General features: G+C 35.9%; 1 protein-coding gene across 7 annotated transcripts in view; it reads right to left on the bottom strand.

Annotated features, from left to right (window-relative positions):
- QKI (QKI, KH domain containing RNA binding) overlaps positions 1 to 26516 on the bottom strand; it is a 158095-nt gene that overhangs the window by 117397 nt on the left and 14182 nt on the right. For 6 of the 7 annotated variants that reach the window (XR_011337003.1, XM_069852202.1, XM_069852206.1 and 3 more), the window contains exon 2: positions 1586 to 1728. Coding sequence is in view for 6 of the 7 variants with exons in the window: in XM_069852202.1 (XP_069708303.1) it covers positions 1586 to 1728 (143 nt within the window). In the remaining variant the exon portion in view is untranslated. Of the gene's footprint in view, positions 1 to 1585; positions 1729 to 3205; positions 3228 to 26516 lie in introns of those variants that run through there. The other variant, XM_069852207.1, reaches the window with a different exon arrangement.

Below are 26516 nucleotides of genomic sequence, written 5' to 3'. Positions count from 1 at the left end.
AATAGGCACAGAAGAGTTCCAACAGAGAATTTCACATTAATCAGAGCTAACAGGGTACTTAATAATAATAAAGCCATGATTATAATAGAAAAACATTTATTCAGTCTAACATTTGTAGGTACTAATTCCAAAAACTGTTTAAATTGATATCAGACAAAGTTTAGTCTGAGCTCTTTAGGGAAATTCAAGAAAATTAATCATTTATCTGAAGCATAAGAAATCCTAAAGACTAACTATTCACTCACAAACAATAGCATATCCTCAATTATTCTGTTTCCTAATACCTCAATGATTTCCCCAATACCTTTTCTTACCTCTTTAAACTCTGATGGAGGACATTTCTCCATGAATTGGAAATGCCTTTAAACCGTAACACCAAAGACTTAAATGAGTATATACAGATTTAACTGCAGAGAAAAATCATTTTTAAGTGAAGGGCAAATTTAATTTATTGAGGCTGTGCAGATCCCATTCTGAGTAGCTAAGAACAAATCCAGGCAACAGGTAGAAAGGGAGGAAGGAGCACAGTGGGAACACTGGCTTGTCTCCCAAGTGAAGCCTGAACTGCCAAGCACCACCGTAGTAGTCAAAGCTGTACATTTTCTAGCAAACATTTCACACAATCCCACAACAACCAACTATCTTTTTGTTCCAGGTCACATGTATACAAATCATCAGTCCCTCCAGCTCTGAATTTTTGTAAGAGTTCATGAAAATAAATTAGAGACCACTTCAAGAGCTATTTACATCACTTTACAGAACCATTGCATAGAACGGTTCCTCTCAAAAATCTACAGCTTCAAGGAGTTTCTAACGAATCAGTGATTTTGGTTTGGGGATATGTATGTACATACGTACATGTATGTACAGAGATGTGAATATGTATATATTAAAGAACTCCTTAGAAGAGCCACAAAAATACACAAGCATTACTTCCATATTTTACTGGTCTGTACTTTCCTCCACTTGAAAACACTTATGTGCAAACGCCTCACTTGGACCCTAACATTCCTCCACTGCAACAGGACAGCAGCATTCTAATAGGAAGGAATAACACAATTTCTGGTCTTGTTGGCATGCAAGCAAGGAGCTTTGCTTAATGAAGCAGAGGGGGACAATCCCAAGATAGAGACACTTCAATATGCAAAAGAACTGGTTACACAGGTACGAAACAAACAGTAATTCAGATTAAATACAATCTCTAGAAAGTTTCTAGAAGGTCTCCAGGTATTCTCCAACTGACTTTTAGAGACATACTAAAACGAAAAAAACTGTCCCAAGAGCTACTTCCCTCATAAAACTCACTACACAGTGTCTCAGGACTGACAAGACTGAATGAACAAGATAATTCAGGTATTAGATATATGGTTTTATAATCCACACAAAATGTGGTATTTCACACCTTTTTCCACTCACACTCACTACAAATCAAGTCATGAGGTGGAACAAACTGCTTCCCCAAGAAGCACCTTATCAAAAGCAATTCATTGCGATCCAAGGGTAGCATAACATGAAATTTATATCTAAAGACAACCACAAGGATCAAAAAACAATTTAGGGACTGAAAAAAAATATATATACTTACATCTGGATATTCTTTTACAGGCACATATAGTTTCTCTTGTAACTGTACAATAGGTCCCACAGCATCTGGTAATTCTGCACTTCTCTTCTCCGTACTACCATTTAATGTGTCGTTATACATGTCTTTCCGTACTCTGCTAATTTCTGTGGGGGGAAAAAAACATATATTAGGTATTAAAAACAGTAACAGATTATAATGTAGCATGATAGCCTTATCTTTCCAATCTTTCCCACATATTAATGCCATTTTTTCCTTTCTTAATGAGCATCATGGTAACTCGAAGGAAAAAACCTAGTCTAAGTTGGTTTGGTTTGTTTTTTTTTTTTCAATTTGCAGTGCACAAATGTTTTCTTCATGTCTGTAAATTTGCTGCCTACATTTCCTGTTTATGGAATTCAGTTACTGAAGTTAGAATTACATGCACCTCCTTAGAACACTTAGGAGACTGTTCAAATCATTTAAAAGGCATATAAAAAAATGGGGTGTAATTTTTTTCATAATAGAGCATCTAAAAAAAAAACCCCTAGAAATGTGTGCCTAACCTAAAAAATAAAAAAAAAATACTATATGCTAGTTATGAGATTAGCTATAGCATTTGAAAATGAAAAATGGTGCATCTCAGCAATGAGAAATTTGACAACTCAAGGGTGTTGTTACTGAGCACACGGTGTGACAACATAGTAGCAAACATTGACTACCTTCAGCTAAATAATGGGAGAAAAAAAAAAAAGAAGTATAGCATCATAGACTAGGGAAATCTCTACATATACCCAAAAGTCCTACTACTTCATTGCAACATAATGTGAAACTCCTCGACAGTACCAGGGAAAGTCACAAGTGAACTTATAAGTACTTTTTCTACCAAATACATCTGTATTACCTAGAGTTATTTACTTTCAAGATGTAGCTGAATAGTTATAAACAAGATTAAAAATCGATATAATTCAAATCCAGAGTAGTTTCACTAAACTGTAACACCTAACAACACAGCTTTCTCTTACTGAACCAAACCCCATATTTAACAAGAGCTTATATTTCATTTTTAGAACTGTTAAACTGCTATTTAATTTGCTGTTATAAGAATAAAAAAACTCACATTTCATAACTTACAGAATGCCAACTAGTACAGTTTTCTGTATTAGTTTATTACAAGATCACTAAAGAACTACTTAAAATTAATGTTTTAACAAAGTTCTAAACTGAAAACTAACATTTAAATAGGTATTGTTTCCAAAGCATTTACTTATAATAGTGTGGGCTATAAAGCAAAAATGGATATCAATAATTCCAGACTTTTACTTAGAATTGTTACCACTGTTTTCAAAATACCGGAATTGAAATGAAACTGAAACCAGAAATGTTATGGTTTCATCTGACCACAGGAAGCCACAGAAACAAGAAATCACAAAAAATTCTAGCAGCAGACAAGAGATTAATGTAGCCTCTGTTTCATAATTAACTTCTTCTCTGGTAAATGATTTTTAGTTGAGATTTCACCACTTGAAAAGCGGGGGGGGGACGACACGACAGAGGAGGAAAGCAACAGAAATGACAAATCTCTGAAATGCAGTAAACCTAATTTTCAACCAAATTAGTCTGAATTAATTCTAACAAACTTACTCTGCATATTCAAGAACAAGATGTTTCTCCATTGGAAACTGATATACTCAATCATGTATATTATATAATGTTTTGGTGGTTAACACCTGTTTAAAATTGAGAACACAGATTTCATCATCATATAATCACAGCTCAAGCTAAAAATCCACAGCTGCTTCTACACCAACAATTTTGGCAAGAGGCACAAAATCCTCAGAACTACAAGCAGTATTTATCCTGGCTTCAGTATATAAAGAAATTCTTTAGCACATCTCTTTGAACAAATATTATTATCTCTTGGCAGACTTTGTTTCCTTTTCATTCTCTTCAGATTTTCCATTAACTTTCACTACACCGAAACAAAGTTAGGCAGTTTGCTGATGTACTGAAGCATAAGTAGCAACACAGTCATTTTTATTTATGTTTAGCAGCTACTTCTGTAGCTACATTGAAAATTTCATTTTGAATTGTGTCTTTCATGTAGAATACCATCACAAACATTACACCCTCTAGTTTTCACAGGAAAGAACACTTATTTTAATCTTTCCTTTGCAAACGCTTCTAACATCACATTCATGACACCGTAGAGAGCAAACCATTCAGAACATGCATAGACTGTATGATGAGCTGACTTGAGGACTACCAGCAAATTCTATCACACCTCTGCATTCAAGTAATTGGTAACACTGACAAACATCAGCACAGGAACGCAGTCAACTCAGCATTATCATTTGTTCTTCAAGTGTTACTGCTTCTTTTTCCTGGTGTTTTATCTTCCTTCTCTCATGCCTTAGATACTTTTCCCACAACCTCAGAAGCAACAGAAGCATCAGGTGAAGTAACAAGCAAGTATTTCCAGTTTTTCTTTTAACTGCCGATCAGGTCTCCAAACTCCCTTTCTGTATAACACACCTAGGAGCCTCTCTCCTCACTTATCTTGTAATTTGGCAGAACTGAAGGACAACTACTTAAACTATAAAGTAAACAGATTGAATCTCCAGGTCACCCATTCTCTCTCACTTCTAACTATGGATAGAACATGATCTATTTTACTTCCCAACTTGTTAGCCCAGCCAACCACAACTTTTGAAGTTTATCTGCCTAATGTGCATTCTGGGTTTTTCCAGATTCTGCTGAATCTTTTTACACATCCTGAAGATTATTTTTTTCTTCTATTGTTAACAGCATTTTTTTTTTTTTCAGATACCTGTCTCTTGATTAATCACATCTCTTATGTCTCAACACGAGTCCATTTAAAAGTATTGTATTTTGACCATCTTTCCTTCAACTGTTTCCATTAAACCAAATTCAAGCTTCTCGTCTCTTCGGTATCTTGCAAATTTTGTCACTCACCTTAAATAGCTACATATATCTACGGAACTATCTACTACTGTATTTCCAGCACCTCCCCCAGCAGTTTATCAAAAGTGCAGCAGTAAGATTTCAGGAAGTCTCACCATCAGCATGTTAGAAAAGCTAAGAGCTCTACTCTGCTTTCACCTCTATCAAGTATCTGATTTATTTTGTTCTGAAATACTTAATAATCCAAGGACAGGAACAGTAGAAAAGTAGGAACGTCACACCCTCAAAGCACATCTTTTTGGTTTTTACCACCAAATCCACCCACCACTGAAAATAAGAACTCAAGAAAACAGCCTTTTATTTACATTTATTTCACATAATTTGATCCAGTCCCAAAAGCTTCTTTGCTATGTTTCATGAAATCACACTTCCCAAGTTAATTTGCAAGTCTTTAGCCCCTCTGCATTTACAATTCTCTACTAATTCTTCCACCATGGTATCTCACAGGAAGCCAACTGATTCCAAAATAAGGAAAGCTTTGCTTTCAAAGTGAACATCTAAGTACAGTTCTAACCACTTTATCTCTGTCTTAACAATGCAGAGGTAATTAGTTTGTACAACACTGCAGGGATTTAAAACGAGTTAGTAAGGACAGATACTTAACTACGATAGTAGATGTGGCAAAAAAAAAAAAAAAAAGCATACCTCTTCACCATACCTCTAAAACTTGTGAGCTCTGCAAATGCAGAAATAAATCTCCCGTTGAAAAGACCTAAGTACCTATCTCTACTACAGGTAGAAGCAGAAACTCAGATGAATTTTAAAGTCCACATTATTCAATTTTAGCAATACTCTGGTCCATATGTTTAGTAGCAACTGATAAATCTGTCAGGCTCAAAGCAGGGCTGCGCAGGTACAGACTCAAAAGATGCTAAACTGGTCTCAATATAATTATCTTGTTCCACCTTAATATGGTATGACAGTCAACTATGGTGGCAATGACACAGATTCTCATCCAGAACATTCTTCCTTCACTGTCTCTGAAAACTATACAAGTAATGTAATCTTTTGTTTCCTTCATTTACATACAGTATTTTGCAACCTCTCTTAACAGCTTCCTTAGGTATGATGTGAAGCAGCACACACTGTTTTAACTGACTACATTTGCCTGCAGAAATGTACTACTTTGCTTTCTTCATGACAGTCAACAATAAGGTATTCTTTCTCTCTTGAACACATGAAGGACTGTGCTCAGATGAATGTCTGTCATCACATCAAAACCTACCAAGAAGAGACTGCTTTTCAGCTGTCAATTATCATTCTCTCAGAGGAAGTTAAGACTGCACATGCGTTTAAGCTGTTCAATTGCTATGTAAAATGGGTTTACATAAACCACTTGGCATGCCTGTTCAAAGCAGGAAATCGCTGAAAAAGTTCAAATTCTTCCTCTCCTATCACTTTCACAGTTGCAAAACATCCTCCTTCCTGGTGCCCTCAGCTTTAGAATTTTTATTCATGAAGGCTTTTTCTTAAGTTATAAAGATTTATCTCTTGAAAGAGCAGCAGATGTGGAAACTTTTTAAACTAATGAATTCTTCTGTTCTTGTTTCAACTATAACTAAGAATTTGAAGAACTGAAATCTTCTGATATTAAAATTTTGCTCTAATTTAGCTATAGTCATTTAAACAGAGCTAAACTGATGCCATTCTCAGCCTATGTTCCTTTCCTAAGTGTAACAAAATGTTAGGCCATCAATGCAAACAGAACTTAATTCTTGAAATAAGAAGTGTTTACCTGTCACAGAAGAGCTAGTTATCCATCATTCTTGATTTTTACAATACATAGCAAATGTGGGTGGAACAAGCCAATAGCCACAATCAGCAAGAGATTTAGAACGATTCCAAACACTAAGCATCTTATAAGACCAGTCAGCAAGCTTCCTTAAAAGCACTGCACGATTAAAAGATTCTTAATCATAAGCTGGTTTCCATGAAAAAAAAATTCAAAAGAAAAGTTTTCACAGTTAAAAATATAAGAGGTACGGACAGAAAAATAGTCATGTTCATACAGCTGAAAATCTACACGGTACTTGGGTCTCAGTGACACAAAACACTCCGTTTCAATTTTCTACTTTCTCACAGTAATCACGTTATGCCCAAAATATCAACAACATCAAATTTTATTATGTAATAGCATATTTTATGTATTTTGACATGAAAAGTTAATTCTTATAATAAATGCCTCTTACAAACTATGACACTAAAACCAAGCATAAGTAATGCCTTCAACATTTCCAGAATAATTTTTTGGGAAAAAGTGAAAAATTCTGATAACTCAGAGAGCTTTAGTAAGTCCATTCAAATTAATAAGACAAGCATGCAAGGAACTGAGTGTCAGGTAGACAAAATGACTGATGCAAGTCTTCTTTTATTCTTTGCTAGTAAGAAATTTAAAGTTGTTTGTTTGTTGGGGTTTTCTTTAAATGTGAAATGCAACAAATTGTGTGACAAAGTTAATATTTTTACAAAACACTTCTACTGTGCACAACTACTGCTTGATCATCAATTCAGGGGTTTAAGAGGTATTTTTAATCAAAACATATTTTTTCCAACTCTTCTGCTATCAGGCTCTCAAACTAACAAACAAAGGTTACAAATGTTTTAATGTACAGACATATGATAATCAATTTGGAAGATCCAAATCCACTGAATATGGATCCAGGGTTTATCCAGGCAGACCACCTATTTCATGTTCCATTGAGGCACTACCCATCCATTAGACAAATGCAACTAGATACCAGTTTTATATAACACAGTTTTCTCCAAACAACATCCAGTAATATTGTAAACAACGCACCTGAAAACTGTAACCAAGAATGGAGAGGAAAAACTAAAACACAACAAAAGACTAATGCAGAGCATGTGCTCAAACTACAAGACAAGCAGAGTGCTGATGTTCACTCCCTGCCCCAAATGAACCTTGCTGACACAGCACATACCAAATTTAAAAATAACTTTTATGATAGAAAATTAAAACAGGAACCAAAACAACTGTGACATCACCACATTTATGCTCTATATTGGATCAGCACTTTCTCTCAGAAGAAGTGAAAATTAATTAAGTTCTGGACACCACCACTGAGAATATGGTGTACCAGTCATGCAACAGTGTCATGGAAAAAAAAGTGTTTGCATTTCAAATTTCAGTTCATCTTTTAATGCCTTAGAAAAACTCTAGTTTGTTCTCCTTTGTTCCTTTGAGCCCAATCTAGCAGTACACTTTTGATGATTAAAGTGTCAGTCCAATGATAAGTGGGCAGCAATTTCAGCAATTTGTCAGTATCAAACTTCAGCCTTTTTTTTTTTTTTTACAAGAGCAGTTTGCAAAACTTACTGTTGTGGGTGTTGAAAAGTTTACATCAAACTGACTTCAAAACCAAGAAGAACACACTCATCTGTTCTCTTTGTATAAACATCAACAATAAGCTTTTAAGTGCTTTATTATTGGTTGAACACTGTTTTCTAATCTAGCAGCTTTAATATGCTTACTTGGCAAAGAAATAGTTGTTTTTATTCATCACAATTTTAACAGTCTTCACTTAACACCAGTGTGGCTTGCTACTCTGCTGATGCAGCAGAAATAGCAACGCTAGCAAAAAAACAAGTCATTTTTAATATCGTGCCAAGTGGACCTGCACCCTGCATGCATCATCTGTGTACACACTAAAATGTTGGCAAGCACTTACTCTACCCATCCTCTGCGACTAATCAGAGAACGCCTGAGCATCAAGCAAAGAAGATTGCTATCATCTTTCCTTCATAAACAAATACACAGTAAAAAAAATAAAAATTTAGGCAACATGACCAAGTATCAAAGCTGATAAAACAGACTGTCCACTTCTGACAAATTTTCATACCTCTAGTTTTGGTTTAGAGAGTGACATTGAACTCTGACATAAGGAATCGGCAAATTTAAGTCATGCATTTGTTTCCACATACTATGACTTGCATTTACATTATTTAATACAGTGGTATGCCAGAAGACCCAGAATAGGTCTGATCAAAAGTTCATCAAGCCTGCATTACATCCAGTAGTGGCAATCTGCATTTGCTTAAGAAAATAATATAAAGAGGATTGAACAGTCTCCTCATTTTCTTGGTAAACTCAAAAGTACGTTTGAGATTAAAACCTGACTCCTCATATCCAAGTAGTATGCTCAAAAAAAAACAAAAAAAAAACCACTAAAAATCTTTTATGTAAAAATCAGTTGATAAGTTGCTAAGACCACAGTTGAACAATTCTTTCAGCAGCCTACTTGGTATCTTAAACTGTCATCATCTAGCAACTGACAAATAGTACCCATCCACATCAAAATGAAGATCCTTTTAAAACCTAAAACTTCTGGAGGTAACTAGCCAATAGCCAGAAAAAAGTACAACTAAACTTAACTTTTAAGAGCCAAAGAAAATTACGTTTTTAAGGTCAACATTAAAAATTAGGAAAAGAGATTAATATTCTGAATCCATTACGTCTCAGCATTACTTTAAGCTTACAACCTCATACTCTAGCTCTGTTTACAGAATCACACAGAACAACTAGGTTGGAAAAGACCCACTGGATGATCGAGTCCAACTTGCTTTAGCAGCAAGTTGCCCGCACATACTTAGTTACAAGTAGCACAGTTACACATGCATCAAGCTGCTAAATCCGTTTGACATTTTGTTTGTTTTATCCATAAACAGCAACATGAATCAAATATTTGGCAGCTAACCATAATAAAAAAGCAACTTGGATATATTTACAGGGGAATCAGGAGTAACACAATTCTGTACAAAATACTAATCACAATCAAAGATGAAATGTGAAACGAGATTTAAACAATACCTGCTGCTACTTGAAAATATCAGCTTAACAACATCAGCTCAGACAGAACTTCCATGGCTTTAGTTCCTCAGCTACAGGGTTTTTTTTTTAAAGCAAAACCAATCTTTTCTCTCAGTTTACTCTCTGGTTTTGAAACTGCTCTTTGTGAGCAATGCAGACTGACTGGTCTGCAATTGACCTTCTTCATCCAGACACTATTCCATGCTCCCCATATTTAAATCCATCCAATCACAACAGAGTTAATTGCTGTCTAATTTCTACAGGTATCTTCAGCGTAAGAAGCATATTTATGTTGAACAACTATGAAGTCATGTAATAGCAAGCTATCCAATTAAAGCACTTCAGAGAACAATAGCCTAATTCACATCAGAAGAATCCCCTTGGTACCAGCAAAGAAATCCCACATCCTATACTATCCTGCAAGGAGTGTCTAAAAGTAAAAGACAAGATGCTATTTTACAACCTTTAAAAAAAAAACTAAACAAATACCTGGTTGAGATCCTCCAAAACAGTTTTGAACTTCAGTGGAGAATTAAAATTCTGATGGATTTAACTGAATTTCAGTTTTGTTTATTCTTGGAACAGAGAGGAAATCAAACAGTGAAAAAAATCTGCTTGAAAGATCTAAGCAACACCATTGGATTATTTCCTGCTTTCCAAGGGTGCATCTTAACACTCACCTTTTATAAAGAGTAACATAAAGCACATGCAGTTAATTTTCTCAGCCTTTTGGAAACCATTCTGCACAGAGTTAGCAATTACAAGAAAGCATTCCATTGGTTAATACACTGTCTTTTGTATGAAGGGAGTGAGGGCACTTTTTTTGCTTCCATGATCACCCAAAAATAATTAACTATTCACTAACACAGTAATGTCACGGGAGTTTTAAGGCCAAAGGAGATTTTGCAGATCTTCCACATACAAAGGTAATCTGAAGGAATAGAAAACCGTGTAGCTAATAGAGTATTTCAGGAACCATTGAAAAGTGAAGATGCATATTCTACATCTTCCGTAAATTTTTCACATAGCTAAATATCTGAACCATACATACATACCTAAGTGAGTTAAAGGAAAAAAAGAAAAAAAGTCAGCATTAGCTGATTAGTCGTGAAGAATTAATATTATGCATTGCATATATTAAAGAAAACCTGCTATCAAGATGCTGATGAAGACATTTCATAATCCTAAAAGCCTGGATTTAGACATCAAGCTTTTGTACCTGTAACACCTAAAAACACCTGTGATCATTGGTTATCAACTAACCAAGCAATTTACCTAGTACTGCAAGATATGAAAAACTGAGAAAGCAAACATACCTATTCAAAAGAAAATGACTTAGTTAAAAAGCGAATATCTCTAATTCTAACCTGCTAGCAAAATGAACCAAAGTTATTCCAATACTTTTAAAAGCAAAGTCTCTCCATAAACGAAGTACTATTTCAGAAGTGACTGACCTGACAGCTTGCATCACTTCAACTAGAATCTAATCCATCTGAATAGGACTGACTAGTTCCTCTCATTCCCAATTTACTTTTTTCTAACTGATCAGGTATGACAGTAATACAATCCAGCTCTAAAACACACTGCTCCTTATCACACGGTATTGTTTTACATGCTGCCCTACCCTGGCTCTATCAGAATTTTATTCACAAGACAGTAAGATTAAGTAACAATTTTTGGTTGACAAGTACCAACACGGACACTGACAAATTTGTCATCTACCATATTAAATACATAACCAAGTTGCACTATGTAACTTCAAACCAACTTTAAGTATTGAAGTCTTCACAGAGTCAGCCACTACATAAAGAAGTCTCTACTTAATCACAACCTCTACTTCATCAAATACATAAGCAACACCATAGCTTAAGAAATTCGATAATAAAGTTGACCAAACTACAGCTCTAACTTAAGTACTACCCATCTGTGTTAAAAGATGTCCAACATATCTTTCAGTTTACATTTACTAAATTGCAAAACTTAACAAGCAGACTTCAATCCTTAATATAGCAGTAGTCAAATATTCCTGCATTTTGTAAACTAATAGACTTATCCATTACGTTGTTGATGAACGAACATACAAAGCCAGTTTAGATTTGACTTTTAGTATGCAGAGAATACTGTCAAAGGAAATAGCTGTCAAATCAAGTTATAAACCTTGAATAAACAGAACAACAAATGTTATCTAAGCTTATATTCCAGAACAGATTACTTTGATGAAGCGATGGAACTTATCAGCAAAATCATCTGAACAGAAGGGTTCAAAGATCAAAGCTAGAAAGAATAACTGAAAACTGAGTTTGGAGTACAATAACCAAATATACTTATGCAGGAAAAGGCTTCAAAATACAGTTCATCTATTTGTATTTATATGCCAAATTTCAAAAACATTGACGAACTTAAAACACCATCACAAAAGCTTGTAACACATACTACACATTTACCAAAGTTAGACTGTGCAAAAATAACACGATAATGCTTCCAAAAACAGAGCACTGCGAAGGTGTTTCCCATGCAACGCTCTGTATGCAGTTTAATTAAAGAAATGGCTATTCCTAAAAGCTCTTAAAGGTATAAATTAAAACACTGCTAGCCAGTCAAGGGAAGTAACTGTCCTGCTCCCCTCCACACTGGTGCAGCTCCACCTCAAGTACTGCACGCGTTTTGGGAGTCTCATTATTTAAAAAATTATCAAGCTACTGAAGAACATTCAGAGCATGGCCACAGAGTTGGTGAACATTTTTAGAAGGAAAGCCATAGGAGGAGCGGCTAGAGTCACTTGGTCTGTTCAGCCTGGAGGAGAGACCTCATAGCAGTTTACTGCTTCCTCACAAGTGAAAAAGGAGGAGCAAATGCCAATCTCTTCTCTCTGGTGACCAATGATAATACCTGAGCAAACAGCAGGAAGATGTGCCAGGGGAGATTTAGATTGGATATTAGTAAAAGGTTCTTCACCCAGAGCTGGGTAGAGCACTAGTAGAGGCTCCCTGGGGAAGCAGTCATGGCACCAAGCCTGACAATACTCAAGAAGAATTTGGACAAAGCACTCAGACGCACAGTGTGAATGTTGCAATTGTCTTATGTAGGGATAGGAGCTGGACTATGAGACCCTTGTGCATTCTTTCCAACTCAGGTCATTCTTTGATTCTATGATTCTAAAACAAAGTGGCAATAGCAGTGCTATAAGTAGAACCAAGTAAAAGAGGGTAGACCAAAGGTGACTGAAAACCTCGAAGGGTGAACTGAATAATCTCTAAAGTTGAAGGACTGAAAGTGGAATCTCACTTTTAATCATAAATGCTGCAAAGATAGGAGGTTTACACACACACACTCCAATGAAGAATGTTCTGTTTGACACTTAAAGGATGTAAAACCCATTATCAATCTTGCACTGATGAAGAAGTACCAAGCAATGATAGTAGTGAAAAACTACACAACTAATGTGCCTCTATATGGTATTTTCAATAAAGAATGGAAGAAATCCATGAACAACTTAAAACACTGTGTGCAATTTTGGTAATCCTCATTCAGATATGAAGAGATATTTGGATCATGTAAAAATAGGCAGCCACTCACTGGCTTGGGAAAAAAAAAATAAGAAAAATTATTATCAATACACTGCCAGCTACCACCAGAATAAGAGCTAAAAGGGTGACATATGCTGTGAAATTAAACAGATTTTTAACTGGCCATAAGTAAGTGTAACAGTAAAAAAATTCTGAATTCGAGACACATTTTGGAAGAACTCACCATAGCAAATTATTACTTTGGTGGAAAAAAAAATTGTTAAAACATGATGTGTTTTCGGATAGCATGTATGATACATAACTTGGCATAGCTATTCCTTAACAAGACAGTCTTCAAATTACAACAAATCAGACACGTTACGGACCAATAAGAAAATGTGTGTAGATGGCTTATGAAATTGCTGTACAATACATACAGTACAATTAAGCTTATTTCAAGCACCAGTCTTAAAAAGAATCCATTAAGAACACTACATATGCTAATAAACGTTTTTATCTTACTGCAAATTGTAATTACACATGAATCATATTATACAAGATCAGTGACAGAAATTTATACGGAAAATATCAAGTAAAAATTTTAGTAATATCATTAAATACCTTACCCAAGGTGTTGAAAGGATAAAAAAACCACATGTATTTGTGCTGTAGTACATTATAGAAAATGGCACTTAAGACCTGTCACTGACTTCCTCTACTACAACTGCTAAACAACTTCAATTTCACACTGAAGTGATTAAGATAACCAGTCAGCTTTGAAAAGCTGCTCATTTTTCATCAACCTAGAGTAAAAAAAAAAAAAAAAAAAAAAAGTGTTTGAATTCACTGCAAATACATACAACTGAATAATCTTCTAAAAGATAAATATAACCATGTAAACATGGTTATCCAGGGAACTGAAACCTGGAAACAATCAAACTAAATCTTACACAACTGAGGTCTAACTTCAAGGTTAAAAGATTAGACTGTTTGCAACTGTCATTTTTACTAGACCTGAGTATTTTTCCAGACTTGAACGTAAGTTAAACTGAAGAGACATACTAGTATACTAATCTTAGCGTTATCCATCCTTTTGTACCACGCATTAGGTCAGCCATCTGACTCAACACATTACCAGCAGGCAGGAAATCAGCAAGGCAACTAACTTTTTCTAAACATGCACAGCCAGCAAATCTTTAATGAAGAGAATCAACTACCAGTAAAGCAACAGTCTCTGATAAAGTGAGAAACAAAAACATTGCTACTTAGATTTCTTTTACTGCAATGAAGGGTACTAGCAGCTATTTGCCCTATTTTATTAATTGTTCTTCCACATAGTGAACAGAATTGTTCAGCTTAATTTGTAGTTGGGTATATTAAAACATACTTAGCCTATCTTTCAAATTATAATTTCCTTCAAGAAAAAGCTCTCCAATTACAAAAAAACCTCCAGTAAGAGTATTCTTATACTATGACGAAATCCTGTTGACTATCAGAGACATAGGTAGAATCACAATTTTTTTGCTCCTTTACAAGATAAACAAGTAACACTAGCTTTTTGGAAAGTGAGTCGCTCCTCTTGTAGATAGATTATATTGTAATAAACACAGAACCATGCTCACTCCCTTCAACCATAACAGTTTTCACTAAGAATAAAGATACTGTAGATGGCTTGACTACTCTGTAAACAGTGGTGTGCATCTGGTTAGCACTACCACTCTTACTTCTCTAAGTAATCAAAATAAAATAGACTAGAGTGGGCCTTCCAATCATTCTTTTTTCCTGCTTTACACACAATACTTGATTTGCATGTAACATCAGATCCCGATTAGGCAGATGTGCCTGAACAGATGAGGTAGTCGAAGTATTTTGGCCAGTACAAGTCAAAACTACCTTGAAGATATTTTCATAAAGGTACATCTCAATTTACGGATACATCAAAGTTAAGTTACATACACAAGATTCCAAATAGCATGATTATGTACACTGTTACAATAGCAATCAGTTAAAACCTAAGAAAAATGAAACCACAGCCTTTCATCAAAAGACATTTGCATTCTCTTCAGGCATGTGAGGAGGTATTTCTTAACAAATTACTACTAACTTTTTCAGTGTTGCACAACATAACTATCCTGGAAACTATGACCATATCGTCATATACTCCTGATTCCAAAATATGGAGAAAAATATGCCATCATTAATTAAAACTGTTCTTCAGATTTTTAATCAAAAGTTATCACTAATCTGCAACAACAATTATTACCATTACCAGATATTTAGGCCCTGCCTTGAGACAACACACCTACAAGATATCATCTTCAAAAATAAGCACAGTACTTTATGTACATAAATATACACTGTCTTGTATATACCTTTACCACTGTTAGACCCTATTATGGGTATAGACAACACACTTGAGGGCACAAAAGTGAACATAACAGAAGCATTCAGACCTTTTATGAAAAAAATCTTTTCTACCTAAATAATTTTTTTATAATTTGGATTTTTCTTTGTTTTAACGAGGAGTTTATTTTGAGACAGAAAAAATCCAGCACAATAAGCATACAGGGCAAAACAAAACCACAGATGCATTAAGCAATGTATTTAAGATAATTGACAAGCTTTCACATAATTGTGACTATTATTCATGAAGCAAATGCATAAGGGTTGCTTTTTTTTTTGTGTGTGTCCTTACCTATCCTTTGTTTCCTTAATAAGCTCATCATTATCCCACGAATCACCTGCCAATGTCCCTCAAATCCAGTAGCAAGATGGTAGGATACCGCACCTTACACAGAGACAGGCCTGGTCCTTACTCCTTTGCCAAAAAAAAAAAAAAAACCACCCCAAAAACCACAAAACAAAAAACCCAAACAAGCAAGAAAAAAAACAAAGAAAACCCAAAAAAACCTAAACCCAAAGTTCAGAGAACTGCTGCCTGAGATCTTCCACTACAAGAGGCATCACTCTTCCTGTGGAGAAAAAAACCATGTCTCGAAGTCCTCATCTACGTGCACCTTATGGATCAGTTTTATCACCACAAAACCACTGCGCTCATATCTGGTGACTTGCTAAACATTAGTCAGCTAAGCTAGCATTTTTACATTCAAAGACCTCTGCCACATGCAACGAGGCATTAACTGACAGCTGAAGATACCGTCCAGCAGCAGAGGAGGAATGAGAGAATTTGCCTCTGGGTTTCACAGATACTTCCTGACAGCAAAGACATGGCTAGACTCCAAAACTGAATTTACTTCAGGCTCTAGAAAACCATTTCCTCTACCAGACATAAGCTTTTGCCCATTTTTCTCTTTCCAAAACCTCTCCTGCTCACTAACTCTTTTCTTCATACTCAAGCCCCATTATTTACCTATGGAACATATGACTATTTCTTTATTCTTTTAGTTCTTCAGTCAGTTATAGCTCCCATCCAACATTCCCTTACACTTCCAAACAGCCTGCAAACTATGAAGGATTGCTACACCACCAGACTTTGTTCAAACATGGCATCTGTTTTCATAACAAAAGAAAAAATCCTCTTAAAACCTGAGACTTCATAAGAAAGCTAAGCAATCACTCACAACACAGGAAAGTGTGTGTGTTCTATCAAGTTCCTTCTCCAGATCCGCAGAAACTGAAACCTGTAATTACCTAACCTTCTTAGGTTGGAATCTAGGCGGACTACTACAAAAACGATAAAAGCAGTCACTCCAGCAATCTCTCAGAACAAACTTCATGAAATGTGGGTTTTTTTCTTTTAAAATACTACAGCTTTATCCCCTATCAACATTCTTGAAAACCTTTACACTGTTTTAATTGAAGATTTCAGTATAGTTCAGCCTAAAGCACAAAGCTGGGATGAGAAGTTTTAGGTGATTTTGCAAAGTTATGTAAAACATAATAGGTCGAGTGGAATATATTAGTGAAACCTCAGTCACATGTTGCATCAGAGCTACCTAACAGACATACAAGGGCACATTCCAGAGCAGCTTTACATTACAGAATTCAGGTACTTGTTCAGAAACACACCCATAGCTGAAATTGGATTTCGATTTAAACACTAAAAGGACAATGATTACTGATATCATATCAACAGGATATTTCTTTTCCGTGTGATAGTGTTCAGGACCAGATACCACAGTGAACAATAATACCATATTTGCCAGCCTGCCAAAAACATCACTATTTGAATTTTGTTTCATGGTTTGTGTTATGCATCTTAACGAGGAACACACACACAAAAAGCAAGCACCAAAAAACATGCACCAAAAATCCCCCACACCAAACAAAACCCCACCAAAACAACCACCACCTACTCATCTATCAATAATTCTCCCTGCCCTTGCCCCTCCAAAAAAACACCACCCCCACTATGCTAGGATGTATTTCAACATAAACACAAAGTATCAAAATGGAACCGAAATCAGGCCTCAACTATGCACCAGCTTACACTTCCACTTTCAATGTTAATTGCCCAGAACTATATTCTGGCCTAAGCAGATGAACCATTGCTCATTAAATCACAGCCATGCACAATTACTAGTGGCATATAGCTGAGGCTGCATTACCAGAAAGGAAATAAAATTTTAACACCTACTACGTTGAATGGAAGCAGGAAAGTTTCGTTTTCTTCCTCCATTTAACATTCAAAAATTGTTTTTATAAGCTCTGAGTAAGAAGACAGCCAAAAACTGAAACAGCCTTTCAGGCTTATATTTTCTGCTAGTCTCCATCTTTCCCTCTAACTCTTTTTCACCCATCTGTTCCCACATACTAGCTGCAGAGGGAAACAATTCTCTTGTGAAATCATCTTTGAAGGACAAAGAAAAAAGCATAGGCAAATAGTCAATCCTCTCCTGCCACCAGACCTGCAGAGCATCCCATAGGAGCTTAACTGCTTTCAACTACATTGTGTTGTGGAAAAAAAACCAAACTAACTCAACCACCAAACAGAAAACCCCCACGGAACAGAAGAGCGTACAAGAGCTTTTTTGGCATCCTCTATCCATCCCTGACACTTCAAAAACTCATTCCAACATGATTTTCTTATAGAAAATGGAACCAGACTATCCAACCATAAAGTGTTCTTGAAAGTACCTTGTTGTACTCTAGGTAAAGTTTACGAAGTTCCATACAGTGTAGCAAGGAACTAGAAATACAACCACTAACACTAGTTACAGTTACTACTCAAGACAGTCTGAACACCTGCTCAATATATCTCAGGTTGTCAGGAAAAACTTTCATGACTAAACTCTATTAAGCTTTCCTCATTATTTCAATGAGTACTGGATGAAAAGATCTTGGTTGGTATATTTTCTTGAGTTTTGAAAAAAATATTTTTTTTTCAGCATTACTGATACCATTAGTCATGCTTCCTCTCAATAATAATAATAATAATAATAACAACAACAACAATAATAATAATAATAACAACAGTGAACTCCAAATTGCAGCTGTGCACTTCAAATGGGAATATAAATATTTGGGGCTTTGCACTCCATTTAGGTGAGTAGCTACCATGATCCCCCAACTCAAGGATCAAAATTAAAAAAAAACAACCACACACCACCATACATAGTATTTTGGAGAATAATCTGTCACCTGCAGCATCTCCCCTTTAGGTCACTAATGAATTTAAAATGAAGCATGGAGATATTACAGATTGTATGATGAAGGTGGAAAAGCAAATAACTTAGATACCTGGACAACTCTTCAGGACTTCCAATACTAGGAGGAGAACCTAATTTAAAGTTTTCAGTTGGCATCAATATAGAAGCACATTCTGCAGTAAGATAAAAAAAAAAAAAAAAAGACCAGTGTATTTAAGCAGCCTACTTCTCATAAGACTTTGCCAAATCATTTTAAGATTGTGAATCACATAGCTTGTATTGGAGAAGCCTATTAAAATTTATTTTGTTTCTGGATTTCAGTAAACTCGAGTTTTGCCCACTTAAAGAAGTAGCTGCAATCAGTAAAACTTGAAAACAAACTCAGTTATCTATCTCTTTCCCTTCATTTTCCATTCTTTCCATTCAACTAAAACGCAAATCTAATTTTACAGATTCATATCTCCATCTCACTGTTTTAGTTCTCTCTTATACTGAACAGTACATACATAACAGTAGTAAATAATCTCAGAATCATAGAATCATAGAATAACCAGGTTGGAAGAGACCCACCGGATCATTGAGTCCAACCATTCCTATCAAACACTAAACCATGCCCCTCAGCACCTCATCCACCCGTGCCTTAAACACCTCCAGGGAAGGTGACTCAACCATCTCCCTGGGCAGCCTGTTCCAGTGCCAAGGAACATCTTCTCCTTCTGAAATAATCTACTCCTAACATAACTTTCACATTTGGTTAATAACATGAAAGCTAAAAAGTTGGGGGAGGGCGAAACGCAAAGGTTTTTTTAAAAAAAACATTTCAATTAAATAAAGAACAACAGAAATTGGACTTCCAAAAATTTTTATACAGATTTCTCAAAAGACGTTAATCTCAAGTCAACAGATTTTGGCCTACAGTCAGACATACAGATCATTTCCTAAACTTGGGAATGACCAGATGTCATAATTAAAAGTCTTCCTTACTGACGAATGCCAACATATGTATTCACTGTAGACGAACTGAAAACAGAGCTTTACAGATTCAGTTAAAGCAAAGCAGAGCTAAACTATGAATGGTAAGGGTGCAGTAAACAATGCTTATGAAAGTTATGAAGTGTTAAAATACATTGAGACTCCTCAGGAGGACTGGAATATAAAATGTAGCAGATTAAACCCGATGCTATGTGCAAAGTAAATCGCATGAATGAAAAAAAAAATCATGTGTTCTCTTATACATTACTCTAAGTTTCAGCAGTAACAATTCAGAAGAAACTCCATATCATTCTGAGTAGTACAAAGACATTTTAAAAATAATGAATTTAAGAACTCCTAAAGCAACACAATGGAAAATAACAAACAGAGCATGCTGAAAATAAAAGAACAGTTACCACTGCAGAGTAAATAAGCAGCACAGAACACAAAAGTTGAAATAAACAAGACAGAAAAAACAGAGCATCTTTATTGCAGTTTATAACATAACAGCATCACGACTTTTTGTACCAGGCATTGTACACAATCTCTTGCTCTATGTCATGAAAAATTTCTGTCAGAAAACTTGTAATGTAGGTATCAGTGTGGGGAAGCATAAAAATGAGGTGAAAGTAGTCACTGCAGTATAACTGGTTACAAGGGGACACCCAAAAGAAAAAACAGTTTAGACATAAAGATGAGAGAGGATGGATGAAAAAAAAGTAAAACAAGGAAATTTCCCATGCTGAAATTCAAGGGCAAGACCAGTGAATGAAACAAAGGCAGCAAAAGGAAATCCATTCTGATATAATAGAGAATACTGCCCAACTGCAAACATGACTTTATGCATCTAGAGGATAAATACCAACGTAATGACTGTCACTAGAAATAGCCCATAAGAGCACATAAGTGCATCCCCCACACACAAATAGTGACAAGAAATTGGAATATACCCCCATTTTCCCTGATGGGCATTTGCCTGGATGAAGGCATCGAGTGCTCCCTTAGCAAGTTTGCGGACGACACTAAGCTGGGTGGAAGTGTCGATCTGCTGGAGGGTAGGGAGGTTCTGCAAAGGGATCTGAATAGGCTGGACCGCTGGGCAGAGACCAATGGCGTGAGGTTTAACAAGGCCAAATGCCGGGTCCTGCACTTGGGGCACAACAACCCTATGCAGTGCTACAGACTAGGAGAAGTCTGTCTAGAAAGCTGCCTGGAGGAGAGGGACCTGGGGGTGTTGGTTGACAGCCGACTGAACATGAGCCAGCAGTGTGCCCAAGTGGCCAAGAAGGCCAATGGCATCTTGACTTGTATCAGAAATGGTGTGACCAGCAGGTCCAGGGAGGTTATTCTCCCTCTGTACTCCGCACTGGTGAGACCGCTCCTCAAGTACTGTGTTCAGTTCTGGGACCCTCACCACAAGAAGGGTGTTGAGGCTCTGGAGTGTGTCCAGAGAAGAGCAACAAAGCTAGTGAAGGGGCTGGAGAATAGGACTTACGAGGAGCGGCTGAGAGAGCTGGGGTTGTTTAGCCTGGAGAAGAGGAGGCTGAGGGGAGACCTTATCGCTCTCTACAACCACCTGAAGAGAGATTGTGGAGAGGAGGGTGCTGACCTCTTCTCCCAGGTGACAGGAGACAGGACAAGAGGGAATGGGCTTGAGCTCCGCCAGGGGAGGTTAAGGCTTGACATAAAGAAAAAATTCTTCACTGAAAGGGTCATTAGGCAACGGAACAGGCTGCCCAGGGAGGTGGTTGACTCGCCTTCCCTGGAGGTGTTTAAGGTGTGGGTGGGATGAGGTACTGAGGGGCATGGTTTATAGATTGGTGGGAATGGTTGGACTCGATGATCCGGTGGGTCTCTTCCAACCTGGTGATTCTATAATAAATACAATACAAACAAAATTCAGTAGGAAAAAAAAAATCGATCTACACCAGTGTTGGAAGAAGGTAGATCATTAATCATACATTGCACTGAGAAGAAAGCTTTACTAATGTAGTTTTGCTACATTTTACCATTACTTGTAACATGAGCTGCAACTCATTTTTAAGAGGCTATTACATCCTTCTGGGTTTTTTAGGTTTTTACATTTATTTGGTTTTAATCTGAAACTTAGGAAAGATGAATACCAACACAGAAGTTTAAGTCTACAGGAGACACTTAATGAACAAGAAGAACAAACAATGAAAATAAGACTAATCATAATCAAATGGAAGATCCAAAGAACTACCACTGTGAGCTCTACGAAGTTAGGCCTGCTCTCCTTTACAAAAGCAAAAAATTGTGTCATTAAAAAGGCTGCACACCCCTCATCCCAGAAGAGAAATATAGATCCTGAGAAAACTGTAAAAATAGAGAAAAAATTATGATACTAAAGAAAGTTCTCTATAGGAAGGAGACTGCTTATTCCAAATTATACACAAGTCCAGAAGAAATCAGAAATCCAAGCCATGAGAAGAGCACTACTCCTGAAAGTCAGAATTGCTATGCCACTTACCCTTCCTTTGAAGGGTAAGAAGAGTTATTAATCTTAACAGCACACTGATAAACAAAGTCACCACTGTCTGTCTTCTCATTCTCAGCTGCATAGTTCTTTAAAATCTCTCATATCAGTTCGGCCTTTATCAAGCCAATTCAACTCACTAATCCAGCAAAAGACATTTTCTCTTTTTTTTTTGCTTGATTAGCTTTCTTCCAGGTTACTGAGCTGAAAGAGATCACTGAAGAACCCAGAGTGCCAGATTTAGCCAAAAGGAAGTAAAAGGTATACCTTCCCAAACAAGAACACACTTCTTGCATTTCCATGCTACTAATTTAGCAGTGGTAATTTAATCTTCCATAATTTCTCTCCAAGGTTTAAAAAAAAAAAAAAAAAACCCCAAAAAAAAAACCAACCAAAAACCATCCACAGTCTTCTTTTGCTGTACATCCCAGTTTCACCTCTACCCAAGACCTGACCTGGTCTCTCCTAACTGAATGGCTGCTTCTGAATGCTTACAGAAGTAATGAAAGCATAGGAATAGGAATGAAAGTTACACCAACTCTGGATATTTGTATATCTCTGAAGTTGCAGATCTGCAGTAAAGTAAGAATTCTAAGGAAAAGATAGTCCCTCTTACAAAGCATGTAAGTCCAGTTAGTGTGTTCATTTGTACCTACAGCAGTCTCAGAAAATTAACACAGCATAAAACAACATTATAGATGCTACTGCACGTCTCCAGCAAGTTATGCCATGATTTGCCTGTGACCAATAAATAACACAGAAAATACATTCTCTAGAAATGCTACTTTCTATAGAAGAATATTCTATATATTCTATAGAAAAAGAAAAAATAAAAAATGTTGAAGCACATTCAAGGATTTTTCAAACATTCATTTTATTTTCCTACAAATCTATACTTCAAGCAAAAGAAAATGGATGAGGCATTCATTAACTACAGACATGCTGTGTGGTAGACTCCCAACAACTGCCAGAATGAAGCTGTTTTCACCACACAACTAATTCATCTTGTGACTTCTAGTAATGAAAGGTGCTACTTGGGAAGCTTCACTTTACTAAAATAAACCCAGACATACGGACATCAGGATTGGTAACATGTTTGATTTTTTTAAAGGGCAGAACAAAGTTAAATAGAGAGTAAGAAATTAGCAGCTCCCATTTCATACTACCTAAAAGACTCTTCATGTTGGCCCAGAAATCGGGCCATACTTTGCCCTTGGGAATTTTACCTTAAGGATCATAGAGCCAAGACAATCATTCTAGAATACAATAGACCATACTTCTGATTACATTTAAGAGGAGAAACTGGACCAATGAAATATTTGAAACAATATCCTTGGCAGATTGTTCCAAAAGCCACACTTTATGCTTTGCCATTAAGAGTTCCTAGTCTCTTCACTTCAGAGACGGTAACAAAATCCAGTGCTATTCAATCTTAATTCTGTATGAATAATGATCACATCTAAAGCACCCAAAAGAGCAGTCCACAACTGTTGCAATACAGACACTCAGTTAAGTCTCTAATAAAACATATATTTATAAATTAATTTACCTGCAATTATTTCTATGAACAGATAAGCACATCATCTTTTAGCAAGGTCCCTAAGGGTTGCTTTGTCTTCTTTTTTTAATATAGCACTTAGCATATATGGGAATAATATTTGTAAATTCAGTTCCTACTTATCATACAGGAAGAACATCAGCATTTGGCACCACTAAAAATAAGAGATTAAGAGGATGATGTGCTGAAATTCATCAGTACCAACAATTCCGAAAAATGCTGTATCTGTACCAGAAATTATGATACATATTATTAAGAGAAAGTATCCTACTTACAGTGAGATCTCAAGGCCAATTAAATCTTTTACGGCATTGCTTCAGACACCAGTGTAATGCTGCAAACAGCCTTCAAATAAACGGATATGCTTTTTTAAATCTCAATTCACATTAGGGTTAAATCTTACCTAAGGGAAAATCTGTGAAGCAGTTAGTAAGTTTTAATTAATCATGCATATTAGGTCCTACTTTATAACAGGGGCAAATTTCAAACTAATAAAGGAACAGATTTTTTCCAAAAGCCTTACCGTGTAAAGATTAAGCAGCAAGGTCAATTTCTTTTTATTTTATTTTTAAAAGAAGCCAACACAACACTGTATGTAGTTCTTAAATAAAGGAAGACTGAAGTGTCATCCATCTGAACTAAAGAGGCCAAGCAAAATATCCTGCAATTCCTGTGTTCTCCTCAATGTCGAAATGGGTGGATAAATTTAAAGCCTGCTCTCTCAGGAGTTGCTTTATAGGCAATTTTCTCCCAGTATCAAGGTCTGCAATTTCCATTTGGCTGCCAGTTTGCGATTAAATTCATCACCTTTATTATAAAAATGTGCTGCACTCCACGGCCTGCTGCACAAGAATCGTAAGGAAGACATTTTTCACTGCTAACAGCAGCATCATTCTGAGGCAGCCATCACATTCATTCAGACATTAGCGTCTCCAATGTAATGTAAGGACCTATCACTCACATGAAGCAGCTCTAGCAGCAGGTATACCTCAGAGGAAGTTCTTCACAAGTACCTTTAGTTCAACTTCTTCAGTAAAAGTCACCATTAACTCCTACACTAAGTGTTCCTGGAAGTCAACAGTTTAAAAGCAAATATACGGGCATTAAACTTGTCTACTTGCATCAATCAAAACATTTCTGAGAATAAAACCAGTCCACATATTGGCTACATGTTTACATAAACCTTGCACTCTTACTAAAATACATGGAGTCGTCTTGAAACATTTCTAATTTTTAGTAAGCACTCTACAGGGACTTTTTTAATGTACATTTTCACTCATACGAAGTGTCCCTTTCCCACAGACTTTCTTTTCAAATTTCCACTCATTTTTCCCACCTCAACATGACCTACTTTTCCACAGAAGTTTTTAGGGAAGCCTGACAAGTACTCAGAAACAAAATACTGGATATATTTGCTATCTCTTGATATGAAAGTCAAAAACCAAACACAATTCAAGCAAACTATACTACATGTTTTAATGTCCTCCTCGGCTAAGGATCAGAAGAAATGCCCTATCTTAATTTTGCTTCTTTTTATAAATGCTACCTGAACTAAGCAGGATGCAACATAAAATTTGTACTTAAAACCAGAAATATATTCCTGGAAACACATAGCATCAACATGACAGTTACCAACAGGCATAAGAGCTAAATAAAGGCCACATGCCAAATCTATATGAAGCATGGGAGTTAAATTTGTATTAGTTTGTGCTTCATTGAATAAAAGACTTAGAACTACAATAAAACAATGAAAAGTAACATGCAATCAGCAATTTAAAAAATTTAAAATATTAAGCCCTTTGACATTCTTGTGCTCTTTTACTAGAACGCTTTTTAGCATATGAAATAGCTATATTGTTCACACTGAAAAGTAATCGAATTGTATTAGAGGCAATCAATCTATATTCACAGTATGACTTCACTTTAGCTTATTTATGTATTAGTCATATTAACTAACTGCATTTCAAAAGGTACACTTCTCTCACACTGTTTTTCAAAAATACTTTATAATCAGATAAGCAAACACTGCAAATAGTAGAGATGTTGTTCTGGTCAATTCTTACATGCCTTTTTAAAACACAGGTAAAACCTGATAAACCACAGACCGCTGATATTTAACTGGTAGAAGTTAAGACAATCGTGGACACCTATCAGGAATTATTAAAACTTGCACAACTGATGTTTGCACAGTATAACATAGGTCACATGAAATAAAACAGAAGTGCCATCCAGATGCCAATGACTAATAAAAAGGACATACTGCATGACAGTCAGCAGTGTAAATTAGAGAAATCACCTGAGAAGCCATTTTATTAACATTTAACTTTGATTTCCAGATTTCATAACTAAAGTCTCTTTCTTTGTAAGATTAACTTAAATTTTGTCCATAAAATTAACTTAAAATTTCAACCAAAACTGCCACACAGGTGTTCATATTGCAGAATAGTACTAGAAACTTTCTCTTGGCAATTAAAATAATGGCATCTTGTCACACTAATTAATTGTTTTCCACTGCAATGCAGCATAGAAAGTCTATTTCAACTCAACTTTATTGAAAACAAAAGCTTGGTATTTGAAAGCTTAAGTTCCAATTATTTCACAGCCCACCGCATTTAACAATTGGCACATCAAGTTCCGGGGGTACTAGATGAAATTATCAACTAGATAAAATAATGCAGCATCAGTGTTTATCTCTTGCCATTACAGCAAAAGCTGAGATTGGAGCTTTTCTAACTGAAACCACAATGAGAGCAGGATTACTGGTTTAGGTTACTTCTCTGGACTTTGACAAATGTGGTTTATCACAAAGGAAAGTGCTCCACGTGACCCCAATATAATCAGAAAACGGGCAATAATCAGCATGAAAAAAACTCTGTGTGCAAGTTTGCACAATGATATCCACTATGATCCACAAGTAAATTTCAATATTGTATTTTAAGAATAAAGGCAGTTTTAAAACAAAATACAAGTTTCATTTTTGCTGTCAAAATTCAAAACATATTT

This window comes from Phaenicophaeus curvirostris, chromosome 2, assembly GCF_032191515.1.
Source record: "Phaenicophaeus curvirostris isolate KB17595 chromosome 2, BPBGC_Pcur_1.0, whole genome shotgun sequence".
NCBI classification, from domain to species: domain Eukaryota; kingdom Metazoa; phylum Chordata; class Aves; order Cuculiformes; family Cuculidae; genus Phaenicophaeus; species Phaenicophaeus curvirostris.
The sequence above is the reverse complement of the archived record's forward strand: the minus strand, read 5'-3'. Positions and strand labels throughout refer to the sequence as shown.